The sequence below is a fragment of the Oncorhynchus gorbuscha genome, linkage group LG16, assembly GCF_021184085.1.
Source record: "Oncorhynchus gorbuscha isolate QuinsamMale2020 ecotype Even-year linkage group LG16, OgorEven_v1.0, whole genome shotgun sequence".
Taxonomy (NCBI): Eukaryota; Metazoa; Chordata; class Actinopteri; order Salmoniformes; family Salmonidae; genus Oncorhynchus; species Oncorhynchus gorbuscha.
This window is the reverse complement of record NC_060188.1, coordinates 36,818,989-36,839,968: the sequence shown is the minus strand read 5'-3', so window position 1 is coordinate 36,839,968 and position 20,980 is coordinate 36,818,989. Positions and strand designations below refer to the sequence as shown.

The 20,980-nt window shown below is 40.7% G+C and overlaps 1 protein-coding gene across 1 annotated transcript in view; it reads right to left on the bottom strand.

Annotated features, from left to right (window-relative positions):
* Positions 1 to 20,980, bottom strand: part of asphd1 (aspartate beta-hydroxylase domain containing 1) — a 76,162-nt gene that overhangs the window by 18,511 nt on the left and 36,671 nt on the right. Inside the window, 4 exon segments of the mRNA XM_046307210.1 lie at positions 7,916 to 8,029; positions 8,363 to 8,396; positions 8,398 to 8,571; positions 11,343 to 11,549. Coding sequence (XP_046163166.1) covers positions 7,916 to 8,029; positions 8,363 to 8,396; positions 8,398 to 8,571; positions 11,343 to 11,549 — 529 coding nt within the window.

Here is a 20,980-nt window from a genome sequence, read left to right as displayed (position 1 = left end):
CGCCAGGATTCCTCCTCGAGTGCGCCAGGAGGCGCTCGGTGAGTGGGGGGGTACTGTCATGTTTTGTCTTAGATTGTCTTGTCATTATGCTTTCCCTTCTGTTCGTTTCCCCCTGCTGGTCTTATTAGGTTCGTTCCCTTTTTCTATCCCTCTCTCTCCCCCTCCCTCTCTCTCCTCTCTCTATCGTTCCGTTCCTGCTCCCAGCTGTTCCTATTCCCCTAATCATCATTTAGTCTTCCCACACCTGTTCCTTATCTTTTCCCCTGATTAGAGTCCCTATTTCTTCCCTTGTTTTCCGTTCCTGTCAGTTCTTGATCAAGTCTCCAGTCTGTTCTCGTCATTACGAGTAGTATTATGCCTTTTGTTTGTAAAGTAACTTTACTGGATTAAAAACTCTGTTTTCGCCAAGTCGCTTTTGGGTCCTCATTCACCTGCATAACAAGGGGACTGGGCATTTACCCTGAGGGACTGATGCTCTCATGCATGCTTCAGTGTTGCTTGCCTCGAAGTAAGCATAGAATAGGAGGGAGTTGGGACGGTTTTATGACTTAACAGCCGGTCATAAATAGTTTGCTGAGACTCTCCCTCTGGCTCCCTAGAGTGGGAAAACTGAAATATCTTTGTTACAGAGAGACTTTTCCCGCCAAAACCTTTTTTCTCTAAGAGAATGAACTTTGGATCAGTATTCATAAGATAGGAATGTTACGAATGGTCCGGGGGATCTAAAGAATAATCCTGTGACATTGTTTATTATTTTGTGATCTGATTAAGGATGGTATAACAAAGTAACTAAGTTAGGAAGGAAACAAGTTTGGAAGGAAACATCTGTTTTATACAACATCTAAATGTTGCTGCTTTTTGTTCTATGTTGCTCTGTCTGTATGCTATGTCTTGCTTGTCCTATGTTGCTATGTCTTGCTTGTTCTATGGTGCTATTGTCTATATTGTAATTGTTTTTAATAACCTGCCCAGGGACTGCGGTTGAAAATTAGCCGGCTGGCTAAAACCGGCACTTTTACTGAAACGTTGATTAATGTGCACTGTCCCTGTAAAAATAAAATAAACTAAACTAAACTAAAATAAATGATTTAGTATGAGAGTATTTTTTTTAAATATTTTCTAATGAGATTATTGTTCTTCATATGAGCTTTGCACAGTCAGTAGCCACGCCCAAGTGAGCTCAGAGTTTGTGTCAGCATGACGGAACGCCCACTTTGGCCAGAGTGTGTAGGAGAGTTTCCAGTCATTTGGTGATCTTCAGTAACCTATACTGTTCTCTTTGAAGTAGAAGAAGAATCGATATCACTTTAAACATTAGACATGTGTAAGCAGAATTAAGGCTGAGCCCATGTGAGTGTACAAAGCTGGATCAAGATCGAGTCAACTATTAGACATGTACAAAAACAGAACGTAAGCAGAATCTGTGTGGATGAGGCAAGGTAGACCAACAAGACTTGACTGGTCTGGGCCATATCTGATCTTGTGAAGGCTACTGGACATGCACATGGGTTAATCATATACAGACAACTTTGGCTTGAACTTGTGAAGACCTTTGGACAAGAACATTAGATAATCAGTTATAAGCACCAGCAGGAGTGTGCAGGTCACGCCACCAATAGAATCTTTGCACCAATGTCTGAGTGAATAAGAGAATGGAAAATAATTAAGACAACAAGATTCGTAAAGTGGAGTGACGATGTTATGTAAGGGTAAGTCTGTATAAAAGCCAAGTACTAAGAATAAAGAGTCAGTTCTTCCATGGAATTGCTCGGCTTTGTTACTGTTTGTAATAAAGTCCAATTGAATTCACAAGTTCCGGTATTGGTGAAATATTTGATTCAATATTTTCCACCACAAGTGCTCGCTAAGAATGAACATATCAGACCAGCATGACGGACAGCGTGAGCTGAGGGTTACGAAATGGATTAACCTTTTATAACTAGGGAGCAGTATTTTCATTTTTGGATAAAAAACGTTCCCGTTTTAAAAGGGATATTTTGTCACGACAAGATGCTCAACTATGCATATAATTGACAGTTTTGGATAGAAAACACTCTGACGTTTCCAAAACTGCAAAGATATTGTCTGTGAGTGCAACAGAACTGATGTTACAGGCGAAACCCAGATAGAAATCCAATCAGGAAGTGCCGCATTTTTTAAAACCGCCTCATGCCAATGACTCCTTATATGGCTGTGAAGGAGCTACGAATGAGCTTACGTTTTCTACGTATTCCACAAGGTGTCTACAGCATTGTGACGTCTTTTTACGCATTTATGTTGAAGAATAGCCGTAAGGGACCACATTTAGCAAGTAGTCACATGATGGCTCCCGCATAATATCTTGTGTTAAATACACAAGTAGCCATTTTTCCAATCGCTTCTTATGAGAAACCAATTGTCCCGACGGATACATTATCGGATATATATGTGAAAAACACCTTGAGGATTGATTCTAAACGTTTGCCATGTTTCTGTTGATATTATGGAGCTAATTTTGAAAAAAGTTTGGCGTTGTAGTGACTGCATTTTCCGGTCGATTTCTCAGCCAAACGTGAAGAACAAAGGGAGCTATTTCGCCTACAAAAATAATATTTTGGGAAAAAAGGAACATTTGCTATCTAACTGGGAGTCTCCTGAGTGGAAACATCGAAGTTCTTCAAAGGTAAATTTAATTTGATTGCTTTTCTTATTTTCGTGAAAATGTTGCCTGATGCTAGCAGAGACATAGCATTATGCCATGAAAACTTACATAAATGCTTGTCTAGCATTGGCTGTAAAGCATATTTTAAAAATCTGAGATGACAGTGTGATTAACAAAAGGCTAAGCTGTGTCTCAATATATTTCATTTGTGATTTTCATGAATAGGAACATTTTCTAGGAAGATTTATGTCCGCTGCGTTATGCTAATTAGTTTGAGGCTATGATTACGCTCCCGCATGCGGGATGGGTAGTATCAAGAAGTTAAACTCTACAGGCCGGGCTGACAGACATCGTGAGCTGAACATTACAAAATGGTTTTAACTACTGACCAGCCGACATACAGCGCGAGCTGAAGGAGAATCCCCACAGAAAACCATCTGAAGTATCTGTCGAACAAACACACCACTACCAGAGAAGCTCTAAAAAGAAGACATAGTGACATAGTGACCTTTGGTGGACAACCAGAGTCTTACATCGAGCCACTACTCATAGACTGATCAAATGGTCTCAACAGCTTGACAACGATCAGGGACAGCTACGCGTAAATATATGTTGCATTTCTAATAGTGATTCATATGTTGATGATGTAAAGAATGGTCTGTGGTGTGTAATGAGGAGCAATCAGATGCTGCACTTGACGCAATTATGAAACTACTTATTCCAGTTACTAATAAGCACGCACCCATTAAGAAAATGACTGTAAAAACTGTTAAATCCCCTTGTATTGATGAGGAATTGAAAAATGTTATGGTTGAGAGGGATGAGGCAAAAGGTATGGCAATTAAGTCTGGCAGCCCAAATGATTTGGCAAACGTACTGCATATTAAGAAATCCTGTGACTAGACAAAATAAAAATAAAAAGAACCTACACTATGAAACAAAGCTAAATTATATAAAGAATGATAGTAAAAAGCTTTGGGGCACCTGAAATTACATTTTGGGGGAAAAAAGGCTCCTTCATTCATTGAATCAGGTGGCTCATTCATCACAAAGCCCACTGATATTGAAAACTACTTTAATTACTTTGTTCAATGGCAAGATAAGCAAACTTAGGGATGACATGACAGCAACAAATGCTGACACTACACATCCAAGCATATGTGACCAATTTATGAAAGACAAGAATTGTACTTTTGAATTCGGTAAAGTCAGTGTGGAAGAGGTGAAAAAACTATTGTTGTCTATCAAAAATGACAAGCCACCAGGGTCTGACAATCTGGATGGAAAATTACTGAGGATAATAGCAGATTAGCAGCCACTCCTATTTGCCACATATTCAATTTAAGCTTACTAGAGAGCGTGTGCCCTCAGGCCTGGAGGGAAGCTAAAGTCATTCCGCTACCCAAGAATAGTAAAGCCCCCTTTACTGGCTCAAATAGCTGACCAATCAGCCTGTTACCAACCCTTAGTAAACTTCTGGAAAAAATTGTGTTTGACCAGATACAATGCTATTTCACAGTAAACAGAATTTCAGCATGCTTATGTAGGGAAGGACACTCAACAAGCACACCACAAATGACTGATGATTGGCTGCGAGAAATTGATGATAAAGTGATTGTGGGGGCTATCTTGTTAGACTTCAGTGCAGCTCTTGACATTATCGATCATAGTCTGCTGCTGGAAAAATGGCTTTACACCCCCTGCTATGGATAAAGAGTTACTTGTCTAACAGAACACAGAGGGTGGTCTTTAAAATGGAAGCCTCTCAAATATAATCCAGTTAGAATCAGGAATTCCCCAGGGTAGCTGTTTAGGCCCCTTTCTTTTTTCAAATTTTACTAACGACATACCACTGACTTTGAGTAAAGCCTGAGTGTCTATGTATGCAGATGACTCAACACTAAACACGTCAACTACTACAGCGACTGAAATGACTGCAACACTCAACAAAGAGCTGCAGTTAGTTTCAGAGTGGGTGGCAAGGAATAAGTTAGCCCTAAATATTTCTAAAACTTAAAGCATTGTATTTGGGAAAAAACACTGACTAAACCCGAAACCTCATCTAAATATTGCAATAAATATTGTGGAAATTGAGCAAGTTGAGATGACTAAACTCCTTGGAGTAAACCTAGATTGTAAACTGTCATGGTCAAATCATATTGATAGAGCAGTAGATAAGATGGGGATAAGTCTGTCAATAATAAAGAGACACTCTGCCTTCTTAACAACACTATCAACAAGGCAGGTCCTACAGGTCCAACCAAAATGGGGAAAACAGGCTACCTAAGTATGATTCTCAATCAGAGACAAAGATCGACAGCTGCCTCTGATTGAGAATAATACCAGGCCGAACACAGAAATACAACAAAGAAAAAGAACATAGACTACCCACCCCAACTCACGCCCTGACCAAACTAACACAAAGACAAAATAAAGGAACTAAGGTCAGAATGTGACATGCAATATACATACACATGGATTTAGTACTGTAGATACAATCGGAAGTTTACATACACCTAAGCCAAATACATTTAAACTCAGTTTTTCACAATTCCTGACATTTAATCCTAGTAACAATTCCATGTTTTAGGTCAGTTAGGATCACCACTTATTTTAAGAATGTGAGATGTCAGAATAATAGTAGAGAGAATAATTTATTTCAGCTTTTATTTATTTCATCACATTCCCATTGGGCAGAAGTTTACATACACTCAATTTGTATTTGGTAGCATTGTTTAACTTGGGTCCAACTTTTCTGGTATCCTTCCACAAGCTTCCCACTATAAATGTGGTGAATTTTGGCCCATTCCTCCTGACAGAGCTGGTGTAACTGAGTCAGGTTTGTAGGCCTCCTTGCTCGCACACACTTTTTCAGTTCTGCACACACATTTCCTATAATACTGAGGTCAGGGCTTTGTGATGGCCACTCCAATACCTTGACTTTGTTGTCCTTTAGCCATTTTTCCACAACTTTGGAAGTCTGCTTGGGGTCATTGTCCATATGGAAGACCCATTTGCGACCAAGCTTTAACTTCCTGACTGATGTCTTGAGATGTTGCTTCAATATATCCACAGAATTTTCTTACCTCATGATGCCATCTATTCTGTGAAGTGCACCAGTCCCTCCTGCAGCAAAGCACACCCACAAAATGATGCTGTCACCCCCGTGCTTCAAGGTTGGGATGATATTCTTCGGCTTGCAAGCCTCCCCCTTATTCCTCCAAACATAATGATGGTCATTATGGCCAAACAGTTATATTTTTGTTTCATCAGACCAGAGGACATTTCTCCAAAAAGTATGATCTTTGTGCAGTTGCAAACCATAGTCTGTCTTTTTTATGGCGGTTTTGGAGCAGTGGCTTCTTCCTTGCTGAGCGGCCTTTCAGGTTATGTAGGACATGTTTTACTGTGGATATAGGGTTAGAGTACTTTCGTACCTGTTTCCTCCAGCATCTTCACAAGGTCCTTTGCTGTTGTTCTAGGATTGATTTGCACTTTTTCGAACATAATTACGTTAATCTGTAGGAGACGGAACGCGTCTCCTTCCTGAGCGGTATGATGGCTGCATGGTCCCATGGTGTTTAAACTTGCGTACTATTGTTTGTACAGATGAACGTGCTACCTTCAGGCATTTGGAAATTTCTCCCAAGGATGAACTAGACGTGTGGAGGCCTACAATTATTTTTCTTCTAAAGCCATGACATAATTTTCTGGAATTTTCCAAGCTGTTTAAAGGCACAGTCAACATGGTGTATATAAACTTCTGACCCACTGTAATTGTGATACAGTGGATTATAAGTGAAACAATCTGTCTGTAAAAATGTTGGGAAAGATTACTTGTGTCTTGCACAAAGGAGATGTCCTAACTGACAAGAAATTTGTGGAGTTGTTGAAATGTATTGACTCCATCCTATGTGTATGTAATCTACCGACTTCAACTGTACGTCTATCGACAGTTGTCGTAGTGAAATCATGAACATTCTATTGAAGTGGTTACTTGCATAGTTGTTCAGACATGTAGCTAGCTAGTTCACATGTTCTAGAAATGCATTTTGATTTAAAAAATAAAGTTTACATTTAAATGGCGCTTCTGTGAAGTAGAGAAGGGCAACATATGCCTAGTTTCTGAAACGAGTAACATATTAGTTACGCTACAGATGTTTTTGTGAGAACTGAGTTTTGGATTGTCTCATGGTGTGAGAAACGGCGCATTAGCTCTGCCACCCTCCACCAATTTGCCGGAAGTTATGCATTATTGTCAACATTAGAATTTGAGGCTTCTAGTCTAAACTAGGCTAGCTAGCCTCTTTGACTGCAGCACGGTCCGTTGATATTAAAAATAACCAAGCGATTTAACGCTAGCTATGTATACTAAACAAGAGATTACTATACCCAAGCAATTCCACCGTTAGGAAGCCTGAATAGCTAGCCCTAATCTGTGAGTTAGCTAACCTGGCTAAAACGCTATGCAGCGCTTGTTAGCGAGATTGGTTTCAAAAGTTTACTTTGGACTGTAACCGGCAACAGAGCATAATCCATCTCCACGTCCCTCAGCTCAAACTCAGCTGAGGTACGGGCACCGAGGAGAGGAGTCACCATCAGACACACCAAGTCCTCTAAAGAATGCTACACAATTGTCAAGAGAACCTGCGCCGCAGACTAGTAGGGGAACAGTGCCCGCCGTCTGCTAATCTTGCACACAAGCGGATTCAAGTGAGGGCAGCGTGAGCATGCACCGAGCCCGAAATATACAACAAACCTGAGTATCTTTTAACTCATTGGGGCTTGGTCGCAAACCTGGCTTCTTAGACTTATTGCTATAGCCAGGTCAAGCTATCTGACGAATAATTCATTGTTCATCGTTAGGAAACTTATGAGAAGCATACAATCTTTCGCACCTAGCGTCGATAGGGTGAGCACGCTCAACCACTAACGGGCAGTTTAGTTGACGCAATGTAAGACAAATTTTTGCAAATTGTTTGTTTAAGTAGCATGAATCCTTCCTGTTCACACTGAGGTTAAGAGCGGAATAATTGAAGGAATGAATGCAATCCTCAAGCTTATCACCTGTGGAAGGTGGGGTTTCCAGCGAGGCGCGGATTTCATTGGCTTTGCCAGGCGGGATTTTAGATCCTTCGACTACAGTCGTGAGAGTGCGACTCCCCATAGTATGTTGTACCTAAGTTGACTGACTGAAAGGGAACTGGAATCTGAGCACAGCTTGAGTTTGTTTTGAGAGTGACTGCCTTGTTGTGGGAGGTGGAGTTGACTGACCATTATGGGAGACAGTGTGCAGGAAGGAGTCATCCACCAGGAGGCAGTGTCCCTCTGACCAGCACTGAGGCTCTCCTCCCACTACCAGCTCACACTGAGGTGGGGTCTGCACTCCTAAAAAGTGGTGGTGTCAAAAGGATAGATTCATGGCAATTATATAATTACACTGATTTGCATTGTATACATCAGACCTGACTTACATACTAACACTTTGTTAACAAACAGTGAAGTAAAAAACATGTTTGGGGGGTTATGCTGGAGTTAGATAGTTGTGCAAAGCTCATGAGGCATTTATCAAACGATATATCATTAATTTCAATGATCATTAATATTAGACTGTACATTTAATGGACAAAATCATGCACAGAGAGCATGTAAGCAAAACTTTGGCAAGAACCATACTGAGACCCAATGATATGTGGGCTGGAACATGTCTGTCTCACTCACCAAGGTGGCAGCGTAGGCGAGTATTGGTGGGGCCATACACTCCCCCCTAGTGTGGCCCCAGGCCCTAGCAGCCAGAACCCGGCGGCCCCCAGGGAGTTGCTACTTATGAAGGTGCGCAAGGAGAGAAGAGTGCGGTAGGTGCAGGGACAGGAGCGGCAGTTCCCTGCTACACACACACCTGCACTGTACAAGGGGAACACGGCTTGGCCCTGAGAGAGACACATAGACCTGTTACACATAGACCTGCCTTGTCACACAAACTACTGTGTTAAATAAATGTTACACACACCACTGCACCATACAATCACAGTTATTTTAAACCCATGTACCCACACGTGTTTGTATGGTATGTGTTTCAAACTGCTGCACTGCAAGCACATTAGCACTTATTTTTTTATGTAGAACAATTTTAGAGTTCTGACAATGTTGCCTCAATGCTTTTCCACTATACAAATAAGGAGAACGTAGCCATGTGGCTTTTGTAGGCTGGTATTTAATTTAATAATTATATTTGTGTGTCATTATTTGTATCATCGATAGAGCCTAGGGGAGAATGGGCTAAGTTGAGCCAAAGGGGTATGTTTCTGAAATATTTGACCAAATATTTAAGAAGAGGTCATCATTTCATTGAGACTATAAAGGAAGAAACCACATGGAAAAAGTGGTAAGGAAGTTATGTCCAAAAAACATATTTTCTTTAAGTCAAATTAACGTACTGTGTTAGAGGTTTCATTATACTTGTCTTTAAGCCAAAGTAGTTAATTTTAAGAATGTTCTATACATCAGTTGGGGTCTCTATAAGTTTCAATATGAGGTCCTAAACCTAGCATGAAAGTGCATCATTCTAGCTCAGTGGGTTAATATAGTCAAAATGTTTGTCTTCGGGCAAGTTGTGGCAATCGGAGGAGTTGAGATGGGACTTCGAATACCAGAGGGACAGGCTAATGGCTACTGGCAAGCAGATTGTCCTTTCCGGTCCTATCCCAACATACAATCGTGGAGTTGATCGCTTCTTCCGGCTATTTGCACTGGACTCATGGATGAAATCCAACTCTGACCTGAAAAAGTGTTGGATTTTATCGACAACTTTGATTTATTTTGTGAGCACCTCCGTTGTCAAAAACGGAAGGCCTGAATAGAAGAGGAGCTAGAATGCTGAGTTCTAATATTGCAAATATACTAAACAAGTGATAGGATTTCAGTCCTGGCCCTCAACAGCTGACCCTCATTTATTCTTGTATCAAGCCAGACGTACAGTATTTTTAAACAAGGGGTTACCTACTGAACATAGCATGTTTGTGCTAGAGACTGACCATCTGATCTGAAATCCTGCAGCTGTAGGCTTGGCCTGATTCATGTAAATACCAGAAGTTTGATTTCGAAAATGGTATTTATAGTAATTCTGGCTTCTCAAACCAACGCAAACAGATAGGCTGAAATATATTTGTACCGAGCTAAACTTAACTCCGCTGATAACTAAACCAACCTACCCCAACTTTAAACACCCTGATGAATCTACTCTTTTAGATATAACTCTGACAAATGTCCCTCATAAGTATATAGCCAATGGAATTGTCCAATTGCCTGAATAAAAGATGTTAAACTACCTAAATCTCAGCCATTCATTATCACAGATCTATTTTTATTTGTTTTAATGAGTAATATTTGTCTTACCTGGGGTTGTGTGACTGCGGGGGGGGGGGTATCCATCTCTGTTTTACCTCTCTGTTCAACTCTGTTGCAGATAAGCATGCTCCATTTAAAATACTAAGGGTAAAAGACAGATCTAATCCATGATTCACCCACGAATTGTCTGAAAAAGTACAGGAAAGGAACTTAACCTGGGCTAAGGCTAGGTTGACTGATTCTGCATCTGATTAGCAGTCATTTGAGATATAGACGTCTAATTCCGATTAGAAAGGCAAAATTGACATTTTACATTTTCTGAGCGTGGTGGAAATCCAGCTAACTTCTGGAAAGTTGTCAAGTCCTTGAAGCTAAATTTCACCCCCTTATTTCCCCAGCAGGTTATGACAATCCCTGGTCCTCTAATAGATCAAATGAACATTTTTGATGCTTTAAATAGCTATTTTGCCTCAGCTGGCCACCTATTTGAAAGAATAGTTTCTGAAAATTCCTTTAATTGCACCTTTATTAAAATAATATATATATATTTTTAAACTGCTTGCAGAGAATGATGGTTTTAGACCTGGACATGGCATCATTTCAGCTGCTATGCTTGTCTTAGATGATATGTTAAATTGCTTAGATCATAAAAAATATTGTGCTTCCTTATTTGGCAGAGGGAAAAGTGAGAGTCATGAGATAATGAGTGTTGATCAGTCATGTAAATTAAAGTGCTGAAAACGACGTGGCTCTCTATTTAAAAAGAAGATGGAGAATAAGCTATGATGGAAAAATATTGGCGTTTTGGTGCAGGTAAAGCAAACTAGCGCAAAAATAATATTGCGATATTGTCAAAACAATTCGATATATCTTCAAAAATAATATCCCGACATGTAACTGTATAGACCCCCCCCCCCCCCCCCCATCACTACTAACTAGCCCCATAGATGTCCAACCAACTTTGTCAAGGTCGCACACCAGTTCAGCCGGCCCAAGTGAATTGAGTAAAGAAATTGGATAGCTAGTCAGTTCAGCCCCCCTTTAAATCAACTTCCGGTGGATTGTGGCATAGCAAGAGTTAGAAGTGCAAACTTGTGGCACCAAAGCTTAGTTAGTGGAAGCTTGACTGCATCGGTGCAGACTGCCTCCATTTGAAGTAAATGACAGGCTCAGAGGCTATGGAGACGTTAAAAATATATTCCTTCTCCCTCTGTTTTGGAAGGACTCACTGATGTGACATGACTGGATCTGTGAAAGCTATGTAAGAGAACCCTTGCTTTCAACTAATTGTCCAATCAGGTTAGATCAGTGACTGAACAGGTACATGCTCATTGGGAGTTGTAGGTTTGTGTACCTTAGATCCCAGGCCGGTCCAGCCAATCTTTGGATCAATGCCTCTCTGGTAGACCGCCTGAAACTCTGCGAGGATTATGGGATAGTTGGCCTCCAAGACCTCAATGTCATGTCGATGGGCGTCACGTGGGAAAAAAGGAATGCTGGGGACATCTGGGAGGAAGAAGAGATGAGGCTTTTGGATGGAGGAGCGATCATTTAATGTGGCCTGAGAAAGACAAATCACAGAGAAAGATTCTAGAGAAAGAACTAAACATTAGACATTGGTTAATACACATGTATTGTAATTGTTTTACACCGAGGATGAAAACAAACAAAAACATGCAAGGGATGTTTTGTAAATATTTTTATGTTTGCTTTCTGTTCTTTAAATGCCAATCACCAGGACACCAAACACACACAGGGAGGCTGGGAACAACATATAGCAGCACCCCCGAAGCAGGTTAGGGATTGTCTGTCTTATCTGAAATAAATCAAACAAATCATATTCTAATGCTATCCAAGGCCTTTATACACACAAATGGTTACTCTTTCAATAGCATATAACATGTATTAATTACAGTGTTAGAATGTTGCATTCAGAATGACTGCTCATTAGCTCGAAGGGGGATCCCTCGAGGCCCAGCGGTTCTAGTGTTAAAACAGATCAATATCTTCGGTTTTGTACTGTTGATTTTGTCATACACACATGCAGGACTTAGAAAAGTATAGCTGTGTTCTTTCTCAAATGGCACGGATAATTCTGGGCGTTCACCATAAAAGTCACTGACCGCACACCAATATATGGATTTGAGAGTAAAACAATCACTGAAATAACAGCAAACACTTGTAGGGATCATGATTTGTTTAAGTTAAATAACAGAAAAAGTGGTTTGTTTCATTTTCATAATGGCAGCCTCCCGAAACCAACATCCGACATTCCAAAATATAGATAGCAGCCTTACAATTCCTCATCTCACCAACCATATACAGTGGGGAGAACAAGTATTTGATACACTGCCGATTTTGCAGGTTTTCCTACTTACAAAGCATGAGGTCTGTCATTTTTATCATAGGTACACTTCAACATGACTGTAAGTCGCTTTGGATAAAAGCGTCTGCTAAATGGCATATATTATTATTATTATTATTCAACTGTGAGAGACGGAATCTAAAACAAATCAAATCAAATCAAATCAAATGTATTTATATAGCCCTTCGTACATCAGCTGATAGCTCACAGTGCTGTACAGAAACCCAGCCTAAAACCCCAAACAGCAAGCAATGCAGGTGTAGAAGCACGGTGGCTAGGAAAAACTCCCTAGAAAGGCCAAAACCTAGGAAGAAACCTAGAGAGGAACCAGGCTATGTGGGGTGGCCAGTCCTCTTCTGGCTGTGCCGGGTGGAGATTATAACAGAACATGACCAAGATGTTCAAATGTTCATAAATGACCAGCATGGTCGAATAATAATAAGGCAGAACAAAAATCCAGAAAATCACATTGTATGATTTTTAAGTAATTAATTTTCATTTTATTGCATGACATAAGTATTTGATACATCAGAAAAGCAGAACTGAATATTTGGCAAACATTTCTAAAAACCTGTTTTTGCTTTATTATTATGGGGTGTTGTGTGTAGATTGAGTGGGAAATCATTTTAGAATAAGAATGTAATGTAAGAAAATGTGGAAAAAGTCAAGGGGTCTGAAAACGTAAAACATTTTCTTAAACAGGACATGCAACCTGACTCTTTCCCCCACCCAACTCTCCTTCTATTGATTTCAACTTGATAAACGCAAGTGTCGCGTTTCTCTTTACGTTTTGGTGACCCCCAAACCAAAATGTTCTTTGGATGGTGGACCATTCTTGATAAACACAGGAAACTGTTGAGCATAAAAAACCCAGCAGCGTTGAAGTTCTTGACACAAATCGTTGCGTCTGGCACCTACTACCATACCCCGTTCAAACATTTTGATTTTGGTAATTTAGCAGACGCTCTTATCCAGAGCGACTTACAGGAGCAAAAAGTGCCTTGCTCAAGGGCACAGACATTTTTCACCTAGTCAGCTCAGGGATTCAAACCAGCGACCTATTGGTTACTGGCCCAACGTTCTTAACTGCAAGGCTACCTTTAATATTTGGTATTGGCCATTCACGCTCTGAATGGCACAAACACAATCCATGTCTCAAGGCTTGAACATTTCTTTAACTTGTCTCCTCCCCTCGCCTGCCTTTCTCTAAACATAATATTCAGTCAACCTTTTAATCTGTTCTTGATTATGGTGATATTATTTGTCAAAGTGCAGCTTTTACTACTCTTAAACCTTTGGATGCCATAGTGCCCTTCATTTTGTTACAGGTGATAGTTTTGATACTCATCACTGCATCCTGTATCAAAAAGGTTGGCTGAACTTGGCTAAAGACCCATAGATCTCTACATTACTCCCTTTTTGTTTACAAGGCCCTACTTCATAAACTTCTGTCTTATCTAACTTTACAGTTGAAGTATAGACGCCCGAGTTGCCACACTGTTCACAGGATTGGTTAACTCAAGGTTCCTAGGGTCTCCATCGAGCTAGGTAAATCAGCTTTTAGTTTTAATGCACCGTATTGCTGGAACAAAACTCAAAAAATAAATTTCTTCTTGATGTTCTGGTGCATTCAGGCAATTTAAAGTATTGACTGGGGACTTATTTGTGGAGGAATGTAACAATTTTTTGGGGTGATTTGTGATGTTTTATGTGTGATTCCGATGACCATGCTGTTGTATTATACAGGGTGTATTTGAAAAGGAGGTAAATAAAAGGTAATAAGAGGTAAAAAAGAGGGAAATAAAAGGCAATAAAAGGTAATAAAATGAAATAAAAGGTAATAAAGGGTAAAAAGAGGGAAATAAAAGGCAATAAAAGGCAATAAAAGGTAATAAAATGAAATAAAATGTAATAAAGGGTAAAGAGAGGGAACTAAAAGGCAATAAAAGGCAATAAAAGGTAATAAAATGAAATAAAATGTAATAAAGGGTAAAGAGGTAAATAAAAGGTCATAAAAATCAAATCTATATTGATTGAAGTGGATTTAACAAATTACATCAATAAGGGATCATAGCTTTCACCTGGTCAGTCGACTGTATGTCATGGAATGAGCAGGTGTTCCTGATGTTTTGTATACTCAGTATATTAAAAAATGTTTCTGAATATTTGTTATTGATTTGAAATTGGGCTATTTATCAAAATGTCTGGTCAAAAGGAAGCATCAACAGCATCATTATTGTGCGTGCGAAGCAACACTACTATTAATGACACTTACACAATTACTTATTATTATTATTATTATTACCACCTACAGCTTTTATATGAAAGATCCCATTTCAACTAAATAATGTGCAGAAAGTTCTAACTTAAGTTTCTTACATTTTTATTTGATACTTCATTTTTACTATTTTCTACATTGTAAAATAATAGTGAAGACATCAAAACTATGAAATAACACATATGGAATCATGTAACCAAAAACAGTGTTAGATTCTTCAAAGTAGCCACCATGCCTTGATGACAGCTTTGCACACTCTTGGCATTCTCTCCACCATCTTCATCTGAAATGCTTTTCCAACAGTCTTGAAGGAGTTCCCCCAAGCTGAGCCATTGTTGGCTGCTTTTCCTTCACTCTGCGGTCCAACTCATCCCAAACCATTTCAATTGGGTTGAGGTCGGGTGATTTGTGGAGGACAGGTCATCTGACACAGCACTCCATCACTCTCCTTCTTGGTCAAATAGCCCTTACACAGCCTGGAGGTGTTGGGTCATTGTACTTCTGAAAAGCAAATTATATTGTGGAGTAAAGTACATTGCGTTGACGCAAGGGATAGTTAGAACGCTGATTATGCGTTGGTACACAGGCGGTAAAGTGTTTCTCTCCTCGCTGAATGACTGGGCAATATAAACCGATAATTGTTCATGTCTTCAAGATTGAATTTGAATTTACTGAATGGCGAGGATGAAGAAGTGGGTGATTGAATTTAGAACAATAGCGTACAAATTTCTCTTCCTTTGTCCAGCGTGCAGAACAGCTCACACCAAGGAAAAGACAACTTTTTTGTTGTTTCTACATTGTCAGAAGAAGCTACCTGGACTGTAACCTATTTCTGACTATAAACTCATGTTTTTGTTATGCAGGTGAGTGAGGACCCAAAAGCGACTTAACAGAAACTGAGTTTATTAAAGTCCAAATAGAGAAAACATAATCCTCAATCCTTTACAGGAAAAGTCCAAACAGGGAAAACATAAATCCTCTTAGTTGTTGAGGAGAATTGCAGGATAAGCGGCAACGGACTGCAGGTCCCTTCGGGTAGGCGCGGGCCGTAGCGGACAGAGACACCTGCTCACACGCAGCATCTGATGAAAAGGCAAAACACGACAGGACGGAACAAGGACACAGCAAACAGCAAACAAGAATCCGACAAGGACAGAGGCAGAAACCGAGAGAGAAATAGGGACCTAATCAGAGGGCAAAATAGGGGACAGGTGTGAGAGAGTAAACGAGGTCGTAAGAAGAATGAGGAACAGCTGGGGGCAGGAACGGAACGATAGAGAGAGAGAGGGATAGAGAGAGAGAAAGAAACCTAATACGACAGCAGGGGGAAACGAAGAGAAGAGAAAGCACAGGGACAAGACATGACAATACATGACAATACATGACAGTTTTATTGTAAGAGAAACGGAAATGGCTTCAGGACAACGAAAGAAAGTTGATATGAAAACCAATAGAACACGAGAGAAATGGCATAGTGGTGGGCCAATAGGAAATACATTTGCCAAAATTACACTGTGTTGGTCCCATGTTTTATGAGCTGAAATATAAGATCCCAGAAATGTTCCATACACACAAAAAGTTACGCACAAATTTGTTGACATCCCTGTTAGTGAGCATTTCTCCTTTGCCAAGATAATCCATCCATTTGACAGGTGTAGCATATTAAGAAGCTGATTAAACAGCAGGATAATTACACAGGTCCACCTTGTGCTGGGGACAATAAAAGGCCACTGAAATGTGCCGTTTTGTCACAATACAATGCCACAGATGTCTTAAGTTTTGAGGGAGTATGCAATTGGCATGCTGACTGCAGGAATGTCACCCAGAGCTGTCGGCAGAGAATTTAAATGTTAATTTCTTTACAATAAGCCGCCTCCGTCATTTGAGAGAATTTGGCATTACGTCCAACCGGCCTCACGTGTAACCACATCAGCCCAAGAAGTCCAAATTAATCTTCTTCACTTGTGGGATTGTCTGAGACCAGCCACTCGGACAGCTGATGAAACTGGGTTAGCACATCCAAAGAATTTCTGCACAAACTGTCTCAGGGAAACTCATCTGCATGCTCGTCGTCCTCACCAGGGTCTTGACCTGACTGCAGTTCAGAGTCGTAACCAACTTCAGTGGGCAAATGCTCACCTTTTATGGCCATTGGCACACTGGAGAAATGTGCTCTTCACGGATGAATCCAAGTTTCAACTGTACCCGGACAGAGTGCCCCATGGTGGCAGTGGGGTTATGGTTTGGGCAGGCATATGCGACGGACAACGAACACAATTACATTTGTTATGAATTATGAATGGCAATTTGAATGCACAAAGATACCGTGACGAGATCCTGAGGCCCAATGTTGTGCCATTTATCTGCCGCCATCACATTTCAGCATGATAATGCACACAGGATCTGTACAAAATGTCCCAGTTCTTCCATGGCATGCGTATTCAGTATGTTTGGGATGTTCTGGATCAACGTGTACGATAGCGTGTTCCAGTTCCCGCCAATATCCAGCAACTTCGCACAGCATTAAAGAGGAGTGGGACAACATTCCACTGACCACAATCAACAGCCTGATCAACTCTATACGAAGGAGATGTGTTGCACTGCATGAGACAGATGGTGGTCACACCAGATACAGACTGGTTTTCTGTAAGGTACTTCAGTAAAATTACTTTGTCGTATCTGTACTTTACTATTTAACAACTTTTACTATTACTTCACTGCATTCCTGAAGAAAATAACATACTTTTTACTCCATTTCCCTGACACCCAAAAGTACTCGTTACATTTGGAATACGTAGCATGACAGGAAAATGGTCCAATTCACATACTTATCAAGAGAACATCCCTGGTCATCTCTACTGCCTCTGATCTGGCAGACTAACTAAACAAATGCTTTGTTTGTAAATGACATCAGTGTTGGGCTATACTCGGCCTTGTCTCAGGATGGTAAGTTGGTGGTTGAAGATATCCCTCTAGTAGTGTGGGTGCTGTGCTTTGGCAAAGTGGGTGGGGTTATATCCTTCCTGTTTGGCCCTGTCCGGGGGTGTCCTCGGATGGGGCCACAGTGTCTCCTGACCCCTGTCTCAGCCTCCAGTATTTATGCTGCAGTAGTTTATGTGTCGGGAGGCTAGGGTCAGTTTGTTATATCTGGAGTACTTCTCCCGTCCTATTCGGTGTCCTGTGTGAATCTAAGTGTGCGTTCTCTAATTCTCTCCTCTCTTTCTTTCTCTCGCTCTGAGGACCTGAGCCCTAGGACCATGCCCCAGGACTACCTGACATGATGACTCCTTGCTGTCCCCAGTCCACCTGGCCGTGCTGCTGCTCCAGTTTCAACTGTTCTGCCTTATTATTATTTGACCATGCTGGTCATTTATGAACATTTGAACATCTTGGCCATGTTCTGTTATAATCTCCAACCGGCACAGCCAGAAGAGGACTGGCCACCCCACATAGCCTGGTTCCTCTCTAGGTTTCTTCCTACGTTTTGGCCTTTCTAGGGAGTTTTTCCTAGCCACCGTGCTTCTACACCTGCATTGCTTGCTGTTTGGGGTTTTAGGCTGGGTTTCTGTACAGCACTTTGAGATATCAGCTGATGTACGAAGGGCTATATAAATACATTTGATTTGATTTGATTTGGAATGTGCCCTTGGCTGTATGTAAATAAAATAAAAACATTGTGCCATCTGGTTTGCTTAATTATTTATATACTTTATTTTGATATTTAAATATATTTTTAACCAAATACTTTAATAAGTCTTGTTCAAGTAGTATTTTCTATTAAAAAGGTATCTTTACTTTTACTCAAGTATTATAAATTGAGTAATTTTTCACCACTGGGTATTTGTGACCAACAGATATATCTGCATTCCCAGTCATGTGAAATCTTAGATAAAAACCTAATATATAGATGAAAGGCCTAATGAATTTATTTAAATTGACTGATTACTTTATAGGAAATAACTCAGTAAAATCTTTCAAATTGTTGCATTTATAATTTTGCTCAGTATATATTAAAATGATTAGTTCTTAACAGTAAGCTTTTTGAAAAATCTTTCCAACAATCTCCCCCTTGATAATCATAAATCCTCAGTGTGAAATAGCAATGGAATCTATAGGCTTATTGATGCTTTGGCCTATAGGCTATGCATTCCAAACGATCATTTCATTAGCCGTCAGTGGCTCACGGTATATCAACGTGTCCATATGGCAGAGGCTGGTAATCTCGCATTAGTTCACTTTTAACATAGAGACGATCATTTTAATTCAGATTTTTATGATTAACCACGTGACAATGATTTTGAGAAACAAAAAAAGATAATTGAAATTAAACTGTTCCACAAAAATGCACGTATGAAAATCAGATTTTTGTATGAAAGTCATAATAAGTATCCTATTTTCAAAATCAAAATCGCACCATTTTATTAACCCATGTTCTCTCAACTTCGGGTGTCACGTCTGCTGCTGCTCCTCTCCTCCGGTGTACAACGTTGCCAGAGTACTAACCACAAGTCCTGGGATTCATCATTATGCACACCTGGCACTCATCATTATGCGCACCTGTTAATCATTAGGATTCACACCTGGACTCCATTACCTTCATCATCTCCTCCCCTTTATATGTCAGTCTCCCATGTTCACTCACCAGTTGGGATTGTTCTTGTGTATCGTCAGTTTGCTTTATGTTAGTGTCGTTTTGTTGTTTTATTAAAACGTTGCACCTTCTTCCGACTCACCGCCCATCATTACATCGGGACCACCGACCAGGTGATATTTTTTGCTTGATGCAGAACTAGTGCAAGAGGAGAGCCTCTCGGACAGAAACATCCACACCTCTATTAGTTTACAAAAGGATAGAATAATTAAGGGGTCTCCAACAGGTTGATCGTGAGCTTACCAGTAGCTCACAGCCCATCTATGAGTAGCTCACCAAACAATTCTGATAGTACATGCAATTCCACCACTAACTGTCAAACAAATCTCACAAGTATCAGACACTGCAATCTCCCAGCTACTATTTAATCAATACAACATTGACATTATCCCACCCCTGTTTAGCCACTATTGGCTTAAAAAGCCAAACCTAACAATATCTGCCAATTAATTTCCAGCAATATTGTCCATCTGTCTGTGTGGTACACGTGTTTGTCTCACTCCATGTGTAGCCAGTTGTGATAACCATCTTGTGGGTTGACAGAAAAACCTTCCCTGAAACGTTCAATAAAATGCTAACCGCAAAGTAGGCTAACCAGGCAGAAGTACTGTATATCATGAGTAAGTATATCATTAGTATCTATTATTTGCAAATGTTGCGCTAGATGCGCAATTCTGAAGTAATCCTGCTGCTGTTGAAGCCTGTTCAGAGTCGCCATTGTGGCATTCCCGACACATGAGTATCCGTCAAAAACACCAGAACAAAGTATCGGACGGGACCAGTGTATTAAATCAATGCCTAGGCTACATGAGTGTGTCTCCTGCTTTTCAGAGTCCAAAAGAGCCTCTTCATTCAGTTTGGCGTGGGAGGAGGAGAAAGGAGGGTAACTACTCCAGTCGCTTATCCTATTCCTCCCTCTTTGGCCCAATGACTTGAGAGAAAGTTGACTGGGCTAATGTCGGGGGACACTCAAGAACTTGGATACCTGTGTCAACACCTGCTACCAACTAGCCAGCTTGCAATGGAGCTCACGCCACCTGGAATAGCTAATGAACATTTCCAGCGCTGTGGAAGCTGAGTTTGTTATGTTTTTGTACGGTACAATATTGACAATCCAGAGCTCCAATGCAGTAATTGTTTGCTGGTGGAGGATTACAGGAATGGGGTGGCTATGCTTAGAAAACAAATCTCAATTCTATGCAAACTTATGGGAAAACTCTAATTGGAACCTTCTTAACTCCTATGGCTGGACGCCGCTCGGGCAAGATGTTCCCCGCCTTGTGATCTGTCGCTATCCAAATGGCTTGTGCTACCTGGAACTTGCCTGCCTACGAAATTATTTCCATCTGCTTCTCCTCATCCATCCTGTAGTGAAGTAGACTGAGAACAGCAATAAGAATGTTCCAATCAGCGCTGGTCCCATTTCACAAGTAGTGGAAAACGAAGGCAGCGGCATGCTGCTAAGCAGATGGGAGTTACTGCGAGAGGTTCGGAGCAGATTGACATAAGGAATAGCTTCGCTGCACTGGTGCCTGATCTACCTGCGCCTTCAGCGCTGGGACTGCCTGTTTCTGCGGTGGCGGTGCTGACTCCAACTACGTTGTCAAATTTAGCTCCTTTCCCCCTCTATGGATCTGACGGGACACTGGCTGCTGTGGGAGGTCTAGACCTATCGCCGGGAGCAGCGGGCGTACGCTA